Below are 12,212 nucleotides of genomic sequence, written 5' to 3'. Positions count from 1 at the left end.
AGTGATATAAAAAAAGGGGAGAGGGCAACAGGGAACCACCTCATTATAATAAAAGAATACCTACTAATAAACATAAAAGGAATGACAGAATTTTTTAAATCACCGTTTTGTAATCATTAATTCAATAACTGATGCAGGAAAGGATCATGAAGGGATAAAAAACACTGGGTCAAAGAGTATTGGGGAGTAGGATGTTCACATGATCTCAAAGTATTACCCCACAGATTACTCAATAATCACAAAGAGAGAAAGGCACCAATATATGGAGAGACAACCAGACATAACTTTAAACACATGATTAAACCTAATATCAGCAAGAATGGAATTGATATTACATGACTTGATGTGATTGCACCAGAATATACAAAACATCATCTACGCCTTTTCTTGCCAAAAATCTTCGACCTGAATCTAGTCATGAAACAACAGACAAATCTAGATTATGGAATATTCTCTCAGACAAGCCTGAATTCTTAAAAAATATCAATGTTATAAAAGACAAACAGTATAGGGACACTGTTCTAGATTAAAGCAGACCAAGAACACAATAATAATCATTAATGTGTGATCTCTGACTACCAGGGATCAAGCAATTTTAAAGGTTATGCAAAAATACACGTGGGACAATTTGAATGTGGACTAAAACTATATACGAACATGAATATTATATCAATATAAAATTCCTTAGATGTCATAACGGTATTACGGTTATACAGAAGAATGTACTTGTTAATAAGAGAAACATGCTAAAGTATTTAGGGTGAAATGTCATAATGCCTGCAACTGACTTTCAAATGGCTGGGGTGAGGAGAAGAAGGCATATAAATGGGGGAGATAAAGATAGCAAAATATTTAAGGATATATATGTATTCATTTTTCTGTTCTTTCAACTCTTCTATAAGTTTGAACTTTTTCCAAAAAAGCTGGGGGAGGAAAGATTAAAAATAAAAACGACCATACTGTATACGTTTAATAGAGATAATATTTTACAATCTTCAAATACATATTGCAAACGTACTTACCTTAGTTGAGGTTGTAAGCAAGAAAGCCCTCTGTAGATTCTCCTTTTCAGTCAAACAGAACTTCAGTCTGCTAATCTCTTCTTTGAAATGAGTAATCATGTTTTCTTTGTTCCCATCTAAATTCTTTAAAGTCTGGACCTCTGACACAAGCTTGGTATTTTCTATTTCTGTATTCTTCAAATGTACCTGAAACAGTGCTTGAAAATGTCAAGAATATTCTTTCTAACTCTATAACCTAAGTTACTCAAAGTTTAAAATATTACTATTTATCTCTAACCCAAATATGATCCAAGAGAAGGGAAGATTCACTAGATGAGAAGTCAGGAGACCCAAATTCTGCCAAATGACTAGCCAAGTACGTGGGCGCAGAACACAGCTTTTCTGAATTGGGTGTTGTTGCTGTTTTAGTTTTCCAAAGAGATTAATTCTAAGGTCTAACACTACCTGATCTCTAAAGTCTTTTCCTTTGATGATTTTAAGTTAGTTCTCTTTAAAATTACAAATGAATTTGGTTGTTCTTTTGGGGAAACATTACGTTACAGGCATATTCATATATAAAGACCAGATTCTGGAAAACTAAAGGAATACATTCAAGAACATCTTAAGCAATTCAATTTTTTACTTATGAAAAAATACTATGTCATTTACTTCCTGTGTGCCTAAAAATATATTTGTTGATTAATTAACCCAACTATATTGATTCTTCCAGGGACTTTGGCTGCTGTTGTTCATAGCATATACACAAATCAAATTCCATTAACTGAAATTATAAAGAGTACAAGTATCTGGTTTCCACTATAAAGAGTACCTTGCTTTGGTTAAGAGCATCAAAGAGAAATGAATTAACATACTTCTTGCACTTTACTCTTAATGTATGCAATGCTGAAGACTAATTCCTGTTCACAATGAAAGAATATAACTCCAGATAATCTAAAGGTATCAGCAGCCAAGACCTTTGCAGCATCAATTTAAAAACACTACCCAATTTTCATAATCATCAGCTCATGAAAGCACTTTTTACCAATCCCTCTAAATTCTGTTAGGTCAGGGATGGGTCACATGATCCAACAGGGGTTAGAGGAGAGAGGCAAAGGAAACTATTTGGTTACTCATGAGAACAATTTGAAAGGGAAAGTATGTTTCTGAGATTAACAGTATAGTAGGTCTTACCACACTCGGTAAATGGAATCTCCTTGCCAAAAAAACACAAAACAAAAATCCCTAGGGAAGTTTTACTTCCAATTTTCGGCATACATGCATATAAATGAAATACTGTTCAGGACACTGGGAGGTTGGGAGAGAGTGTATTCAAATGGAAATTTCAGAGTCACTTTGATCCCAACTGCTAATTCTTACAGAAAACAGGAGATATTAGCACACTGTAAAAGAATAAACCCCCAAGACACTCGTTCTTTCCCTTCCTCCCTCCCAAGTCTTAGGCACAGGACTCGTCATTCAGGTGTACAACAGAGACACACAAAATCTTTGCAGAAAGTAAGAAAAAAGGAATATAAGGAATAAATAATTTAGAGCAGTAAAAGAAAAATAAATTCTGGATTTACCCTAAAATGTACTTGTCAACCCTTTACAAAACATTGGAAGTACTGTTTCTCAGGATAGAAGAGAGAAAAGAAAGGCAGGATGGAAAGGTGACAGCTTCAGGGAAAAGTTTTCCTCTTTCCAAAATAAGTCATTCTAATTATCATTACACCTCTCAAGCATTAAACCAGGTAAGAAAAGTAAGTAAACGAGGTCCTGGTTTACTTAAGACCTTCCTAAACCCTTCCCAATGCTAACTAGTATACCTTCAGAATTCATTTTATTTAATTTATTATTGAAGTAAAATGATTGAAAACATAGACATGCTATTTACCCAATTATCTCCCACTGTTCTAACAGAGAAACAACATGGAAAGTACTTAATTATCCAGAGAAATAATGCCCAGGTCTTTTCCTGGCACAAAACTGAAACATTATCACTGAAATTCATAGTAACATTAAATAAAAAATTATTACAGATGCAAAATCTTCATTTAGTTAAAAAATCCTTTATAACTTTAAAAAACTGCATTTGAAAGTAGTTTGCAAAAAAAGCAAAAAAAAAACAAAGACACTGTATCCAACTGTTCAAAAACCAAACATTATACCTGGGCACTTTTCCTTAAAGTCAAATCATAAAATCATCCACCAGTGAGTCTTCACTATTTTCCTTCCTATTCTGGGGGAGACACACACACACACACTCTCACGCTCCGGGGATGGTACACACACACACACACACACACACACACACACACACACACTCACGCTCCGGGGATGGTACACACACACACACACTCACGCTCCGGGGATGGTACACACACACACACACACACACACACACACACACTCTCACGCCCCGGGGATGGTACACACACACACACACACACACACTCACGCTCAGGGGATGGCACACACACACACACACACACACACACACACTCTCACGCTCCGGGGATGGTACACACACACACACACTCACGCTCTGGGGATGGTATATACACACACACACACACACACACTCACGCTCCGGGGATGGTACAGACACACACACACGCTCACTCACTCACTCACTCGCTCACGCTCCAGGGATGGCTGTTCCAAGAAACAGAATGGGTATAACCCATGACATGCAAAATGTTCCTATCTATGCTCTGCAATGAGGTGCACAGTGGACTCAAATTTTTTATTTTAAAGGCAAAAAATTTAAGACTAAAAAAAAATTAACCACCCCCCCAAAATAAGAAGGAAATTATTGTAGCTTTGTGGTATAGTTTGAAATAAGGGAACATGACACCTCCAGCTTTGTTCTTCTAAGGATTGTTTTGGCTATTCAGGGTCTGTTGTGTTTCCATATAGATTTTAGAATTATTTGTTCTAGTTCTGTGAAAAACACCATAGATATTTTAATAGGAATGCACTGAATCTGTAGATTGCCTTGGGTAGTATGGTCATTTTAACAATGTATATTCTTCCAGTCCATAAGCACAGCATATCTTTCCATTTGTTTGTGTCATCTTCAATTTCTTTCATCAATGTCTCATAGTTTTCCCAGTAAAGAGCTTGTAACTCCTTAGATTTTTTCCTGTTTTATTCTTTTTGATTGTAAATGGGATTGTTTTCTTAATTTCTCTTTCCAAGAGTTTGTTGTTAGTATATAGAAATGCAACATATTTCCATATATTAATTTTGTACCTTTCAACTTAACCAAACTCATTGAGGAATAGTAGTTTTTTGGTGGCATCTTTAGGATTTTCTGTATATAGTATCATGTCATCTGCAAACAGTGACAGTTTTACTACTTCCTTTCCAATTTGGATTCCTTTTCTTTTTCTTGTGTGACTGCTGTGGCTAGGACTTCCAATACTATGTGGAATAAACATAGTCAGAGTGAGCATCCTTGGCTTGTTCCTGATCTTAAAGGAAGTGCTTTCAAGCTTTTCACCACTGAGTACGTTACAATGTTAGCTGTAGGCTTGTCATATATGGCTTTTATTATGTTGTGGTATGTTCCCTCTATACCCACTTGAGGTTTTACCACAAATGAATGCTGAATTTTGTCAAAAGCTTTTTCTGCATCTACTGAGATGATCATACGATCTTTATCCTTCAATTTTTTAATGCAGTATATCACATTAACTATACTTTGTATACTACAAAGCTACAGTAATCAAAACAGTATGGTACTGCACAAAAAACAGACACCTAGGACTTGCCTGGTGGTCCAGTAGTTAAGACTCCAGCTTCCACTGCAGGGAGCATGGGTTCGATCCCTGGTCAGGGAAATAAGATCCCACATGCCTCGAGGCACACCGCACCCCCCCCCCAAAAAACAACTTTGGGACTTCCCTGGTGGCGCAGTGGTTAATAATCTGCCTGCCAATGCAGGGGACACGGGTCCGATCACTGGTCCGGGAAGATCCCACATGCTGCAGAGCAACTGAGCCCGTGCACCACAACTACTGAGAGCCCGCGCACCTAGAGCCTGTGCTCTGCAACAAGAGAAGCCACCGCAATGAGAAGCCCGCGCACTGCAACAAAGAGTAGCCCTCCCTTGCCGCAACTAGAGAAAGCCCGCGCACAGCAACGAAGACCCAATGCAGCCAAAAATTAAAAAAAAAAGACAGACACATAGATCAGTGGAACAGAACAGAAAGCCCAGAAATGAACTCACACTTATATAAGCAATTTATCTATGACAAAGGAGGCAAGAATATTACAATAGGGAAAAGACAACCTCTTCAATAAATGGTATTGGGAAAACTGGACAGCTACATGCAGAATCATCAAACTGAACTACTTTCTCACACCATATATAAACTCAAAATGGATTAAAGACTTAAATGTAAAACCTGAAACCATAAAACTTCTAGAAGAAAACATAGGCAGTATGCTTTTTGACATACTGTCAGCAGTATGCTGACAGTCTTAGCATATTTTTTTGGATGTGTCTCCTCAGGCAAGGGAATCAAAAGCAAAAATAAAACAAATGGGACTATGTCAATCTAAAAAGCTTTTACCCAGCAAAGGAAACTGTCAACAAAATGAAAAGGCCACCTACTGAATGGGAGAAGATATTTGCAAGTGATATATCCAACCAACATTGAGTTAATATCTAAAATCTACAAAGAACTCATACGACTCAACATCAAAAACACAAGCCCAATTAAAAAATGGGCAGAGAACCTGAATAGACATTTCTCCAAAGAAGATATACAGATGACCAACAGGCAAATGAAAAGGTGTTCAACATCACTAATCATCAGGAAAAGAGAAATCAAATACCACCTCAATGAGATTATCACCTCACACCTGTCAGAATGGCTACTATCAAAAAGACAACAAATAACAAGTGTTGGCAAGAATGTAGAGAAAAGGGAACCCCCCTGCACTGTTAGTGGTAATGTAAATTGGTGCAGTCACTATGGAAAACAGTATGGAGGTTCCTCAAAAATTTAAAAATAGGGACTTCCCTGGTGGTCCAGTAGGTAAGACTCTGTGCTCCCAATGCAGGGGGCACAGGGTTGATCCCTGGTTGGGGAACTAAGATGCCACACAGTGTGACCTTAAAAAAAAAAGTTAAAAATAGAACCGTATGATCCAGCAATTCCACTCCTGGGTATTTCTCTGAAGAAAACAAAACACTAATTTGAGAAGCTATAAGCACCCCTATGTTGCAGCATTACCTACAATAGCCAAGATATGGAAGCAACCTAAGTGCCTATCATTTTTTTTTTTAAATTAGAGTATAGTTGCTTTACAATATTGTGTTAGTTTATATTGTACAGCAAAGTGAATCAGCTATACGTATACATTTATCCCCTCTTTTTTTGATTTCCTTTCTCATTTAGGTCACCACAGAGCATTGAGTTCCCTGTGCTATACAGTACATTCTCATTAGTTATCTATTTTATACATAGTGTCAATAGTGTATATATGTCAATCCTAATCTCCCAATTCATCCCGCCTCATGCCCATCAATAGATGAATGGATAAAGAAGACGTGGTGTGTACATACATACACACACACACACACACACACACACACACACACACACACACAGAGGACTATTACTCAGCCATAAAAAAAGAAAAACCTTGCCATCTGCAACAACATGGACAGACCTAGACAGTATTATGCTAAGTGAAATAAGTCAAAGATAAATACCATATTATTTCACTTACATGTGGAATCTAAAAAACAAAACAAATGAACAAACATAAAAAAGAAACAGAGTCATAGATGAAGAGACCAAACAAGTGGTTGCTGGACTACAGGGGATAGGATGAGAGAAACAGGTGAGGAAGATTAAGAGGTACAAATTTCCAGTTACAAAATAAAATCGGTCACAGGTATGAAGTGTACAGCATGGGGAATATAGCCAATAATTATGTAATACCTTTGTATAGTGACAGGTGGTAACTAGACTTATTGTGGTGATCATTTTGAAATGTACAGGAATATCAAATCACTATGCTGTGCACCAGAAACTAGGTCAATTAAACTTCACAAACAAACTCGTGAAAAAAGAGATCAGATTTGTGGTTACCTGAGGCAGAGGGTGGGGGGAAGGGGGGAATTATGAAAGTAATCAAAAGGTACAAACCTCCAGTTATAAGATAAGTAAGTACTAGGGATGTAATGTACCACATGATAGCTAAAATTAACACTGCTGTATGTTATATATTGATATCAAAGTTATTAAGAGAGTAAATCCTTAGAGTTCTCATTACAAGGAAAAAAATCTTTTATTTTCTACCTATATGAGATGATGAATGTTCACTAAACTTATTGTGGTAATTATTCCATGATGTATACAAGTATACAAGTCAAATCATTATGCTGTATACTATAAACTTATACAGTGCTATATGTCAATTATATCTCAATAAAAATGGAAGAAAAAAGAGGTGATCCTCAGAACAGATTTGAAATTTCATACTTGGGTACCCAATGTTGGTATCTAGCTTATCAATGTATATAAATAAATGAATAGTTGTTTTTTAAAGAGAAGGAGGAAGAAACCCACTGGTAACATAATAAATCATATTTTAGTTTCTTAGTACAAATTGAGACTCTCAAATACTGAATATATGCAGAGTTTTATGTTTTATCTTTAATATATACCATAATATCAATATATAAATGAGTACTGTCCTTTTCTAATCTAATAGAGAGATTGAATCTATCCAAATAATACTGACTTAGCTCAGACTGTTCTTGAAATTCCTCATCTGGAACTTCCTTCAGGAACTGCTTATGAGCCACTTAAAATAAGTAAGTCCCAATATGCATCCACGACATTATTGACAACTAAAGCTCACTACCCTACTGCAGAGTCACTTAAAAAGGAAAGGAGGAAAAAACTTCAAAGGGTGAAGATTTGTCAACAGGATCTTTTTTAAAATGACAGTCTCTGAAGATTATTATTATTATTCCAAAAGGCAAACTCCAAAACATGATCATCACTGAAGTAAATTAATGCTCTCCTTAAGGTTTATATATTCTTAAAAGGGGAAAATAATTAGTTGCACAAATTCTGATAAACAGGTATCTTGTTACCATTACAACTCTTTGACTTATTATACATTACCTGCTAAGTATCTAAAACACCAGCAATTTAATTCCCTGAAAACTAATTAGGGACTATACACAATGAGGCAGCTTTAAAATATACTCCCAAAACCTTTGATTCTCCTCTCTTAAAGAAGTGGAGCCTAATTTCCTTCTCCTGAGTATCAGCTGGAGTGACTTGCTTCTAATTAATAAAATAAAGAAGCATCAGTGTACAACTTGGAGACCAGGTCATAAAATGCACTGACTTCCTCCTTGCTCTCTCTTGTATAGCTCACTCTGAGGGAAGCTGGCTGCCATACTGTGAGAACATTCAAGCAGCCACTGAAGAGGCAACATTCCAAGAAACTGAAGGGCCTCCTGCCAAAAGTCATGTGAGTGAGCCACTTTGACAGCAGATTTTCCAGTTCTAATTGAGCCTTTGGCTGACTGCAGCCCTTGCCAAACATCCTGACTGCAACTACACAAGAGACCCTGAGCAAGAACCACTCAGCTAAGCTGCTCCCAAATTCCTGACCACTAAGTTTTGGGGTAACATGTTACACAGCAAAAGATAACTAATAAAAATGTAAAGAATAAATTACCTTATAAAGTTCCTTCTCATCCTTTTCTGTCTTCAACTGACATTCAAGCTGTTCTCTTTCATATTGTGCCTTTCTGAGTTTGTCCTTTAAACTGAGTTAAAGTCAAATAACGTTAACATAGACAAAAACAACTTTCTTAAAACAGTTTTAAAACACGAAGATACTTTTTTAAAGCATCATGAATACCTGTCTAATTCAGTTTCTTTTTCAATCGCTTTATGTGTGACTGACACAATATCTTCCTCAAGCTGGAGGGCTTTGGATGTAGCATCATTGTAACTCTTCTTAAATTCTTCATTTTCCATTTTTAAACTTTGTGAGACTTCAAAAAGAACCTTAGAAACAATAACAAAATATTTTGAGAAACACAGAAACATAATTAGAAATACAAATTTGTATATCTCTAGAAATCTATTTATGGTTAAAAGTTTAATCCCACATTTGTCCCCTCCGAAGTTTTTTTTTTTTTGGTGGTATGCGGGCCTCTCACGTTGCGGAGCACAGGCTCCGGACACACAGGCTCAGCGGCCATGACTCACGGGCCCAGCCGCTCCGCGGCATGTGGGATCTTCCCGGACCAGGGCACGAACCCATGTCCCCTGCATCAGCAGGCGGACTCTCAACCACTGCGCCACCAGGGAAGCCCCCCTCCAAAGTTTATAAGACTAAAAACTAAACCTGAAATGGTAACATACATTAAACTTTTCAAATACTAAATCAATTATTAACTTTTTTCCTGGACTTTTCACACACTGTTTGCTGATTTCACTAACTTCTCCACCAGAGGGCAGGCAACTGAAGTGAGGAAAAAATTTAAAAATTAGTCACTTTGCTTTTTACATCTCACTTTCCAATGTTACCCTAATGACAAAACAAGTTTCATGATACTAAACAAAGTTAACACCAACTTCTTCTAGCATAAATCACTAAGTGCCACTGATAATTATACCAAAGCACTAAGTTAAGATATATGCCTAAAGCCATGTTCCTAAAGCTCCTGTCACTGTGATTCAAGAGGCTGGAACAAATATTTAAAGACACTGAAATGGATATAAAAGAGGTAGTAAATGTGATGAATTTCACTTTAAACAGATAATTTAAAAATTTTTATCACATCAATTAAGACAATTAAGTAACTTATGAGAATTCGATCAAGCCTCTCCCTAAGCCTGTTTTATAATTTGTAAAATGGAGATAATAAGGCCTTTTCTGCCTCGTTTATAAAATTATGAGAACCAAATGTAACAGTGCATTTGGAGGTTTCCACATAGTTACGGAAAACTATACATCAAAAGAACTGATAAATTAAGACAAATTGTGTTTGTTAAAAAAATAATTTTACAATTTCCCACTAATGAAAGTACCACCCGGGACTTCCCTGGCAGTCCAGTGGTTAAGACTCCACGCTTCCCTCGGTGCTTTGTGACCTCCTGGAGGGGTGGGATAGGGAGGGGGGGAGGGACGGAGACACAAGAGGGAACAGATATGGGAACATATGTATATGAATAACTGATTCACTTTGTTAACACACCATTGTAAAGCAATTATACCCCAATAAAGATGTTTAAAAAAAAAAAAGCCTCCACGCTTCCTCCTTCCCTTGTGGCGCAGTGGTTAAGAATCCCCCTGCCAATGCAGAGGACACGGGTTCGAGCCCTGGTCTGGGAAGATCCCACATGCCATGGAGCAACTAAGCCCGTTCACCTCAACTACTGAGCCTGCGCTCTAGAGCCCGTACTCCACAAGAAGAGAAGCCACCACAATGAGAAGTCCGCACACCGCAATGAAGAGTAGCCCCCACTTGCTGCAACTAGAGAAAGCCAGGGCGCAGCAATGAAGACCCAACGCAGCCACAAATAAACAAACAAACAAACAAATAAATTAAAAAAGACTCCGTGCTTCCACTGCAGGGGGCATGGGTTCGATGCCTGGTCAGGAAACTAGGATCCTGCATGCCCTGTGGCGCAGCCAAAAAAAAAATAATAGTACCACCCATCAACCCAACAACGAAAACTAAAGAAAATCACCATTCTGCCAATTTAAACGTATCAAATGTTACAAAGTATTTATAAGCCACTTTGACTTTCATAAAGTAACAGCCAAATTTTTTACTTATAGGTAGAATATCACTTTAAATATCTTGCTAGAATATGAAAATTACTAAACCGCATCTAAGAACAACGTAATTCATTAAGAAGCTTATCACAACAGAGGTCAGATACACTCTATTGGTTTTATTTTTGCTCAAAACAACTGTTTGCCTTACTGAATTTGCAACATAAACCAAAGACTGTTATGCAAAACTAAATGCTTTTCTGATTTCAATTCTACACAACACCAGAGAAAGCAGGTGATATTTACTCCCTCTCCCATAATTGTTGTCACTATCCAATGATCCTTTAATATTTGACACATTTTCAGTATTTGTCTAGCTGATTTATAAGGACGGTCAGAGAGGTTTCTAAATAGTATTTTACTATTTTTTTTTTAGTTTTTATTTTTACCAAATGCTCTCTTGGTACTGTGAATAGGCTACAGATTTAATCCAGGTATTTCTTCCTAGGAAAAAGATTAGATTGCCCAGAGGCAAAAACTAGTTTCTGATTCTGCAATTAATGAAGTTCTATAGTGGGTAAATAGCATTCTAAAGAAAATGCATAGAGAATAACTAGAAAAGATTCATAAGCAACTAAACACAAAACATTAACTGCTTTATCTATGAGTCAGTTAACTCTATAGTGAGTCACAAATTAATTCTAACTATACTTGAGAGTCTTGGAATCTTTTGTTGGTACCTATAAAAGCAACCAATAGCTTCTCAGCATCCAAGCCCACTGCAAAAGGCATGAAAATACTAAAGTGGGGATTATTCTTCAGGCCTGTAGCACTCATATCTGAGTGAAGGATAAGCATCTTCAATGTGTCTAAGTTTCCTTAGCATGAAAATGACATCAAAGCCCTTAGTGTACATACAAATAACTAAGAAACATGTTTTCTTTAAAAAAATAATAATAACATTTTTAAAACAGTAAAATTTACAACATAGTCTTTGAAAAACACTTGAAATTTGGAATAAATATTCATTTGGTCAGTATTTGCAAGATATGTCAAAAGGGCACCATAATTCTAATATTAAAACAGAGAAAAACTTAGAGATTGAGTAAGTCAGCTACACCGTGCACCAAGATAAGAACAGTAACAAAAGTGGTGGCAAAAGGAGATTAAGAGATTTGGGCATTTCAGATTCATGCAGCAGACTTCGCCCCCTCCTCCTAAATTGAAGGATCACGTCACCATGACCTACTATTACCAATCCCCCCAAGTCATAACCCTCAAATATGAACAACCAGATAAAAAGACTGTGAATCATCTATGTGGCTAAACATGCACTAAAAATATCTTAACAACACATTTATTCCTATGTTAAATAAAGACAAAATTAACTCTGACTACAAATGAATACATGTAAAGAAACCAGATACAATATCACTG

At 36.7% G+C, this 12,212-nt stretch overlaps 1 protein-coding gene across 3 annotated transcripts in view; it reads right to left on the bottom strand.

Annotated features, from left to right (window-relative positions):
- TAX1BP1 (Tax1 binding protein 1) overlaps nucleotides 1-12,212 on the bottom strand; it is an 88,315-nt gene that overhangs the window by 37,293 nt on the left and 38,810 nt on the right. For all 3 annotated transcript variants that reach the window (XM_019926332.3, XM_019926323.3, XM_019926328.3), the window contains exons 6-8: nucleotides 8,907-9,055; nucleotides 8,721-8,811; nucleotides 1,023-1,208 (exon numbers count right to left, since the gene is read on the bottom strand). In XM_019926332.3, the coding sequence (XP_019781891.1) occupies nucleotides 1,023-1,208; nucleotides 8,721-8,811; nucleotides 8,907-9,055 (426 nt within the window). The remainder of the gene's footprint in view (nucleotides 1-1,022; nucleotides 1,209-8,720; nucleotides 8,812-8,906; nucleotides 9,056-12,212) is intronic.

Source organism: Tursiops truncatus, chromosome 9, assembly GCF_011762595.2.
Source record: "Tursiops truncatus isolate mTurTru1 chromosome 9, mTurTru1.mat.Y, whole genome shotgun sequence".
In the NCBI taxonomy this organism is placed as follows: Eukaryota; Metazoa; Chordata; class Mammalia; order Artiodactyla; family Delphinidae; genus Tursiops; species Tursiops truncatus.
This window is presented reverse-complemented; position numbering and strand designations above follow the sequence as displayed.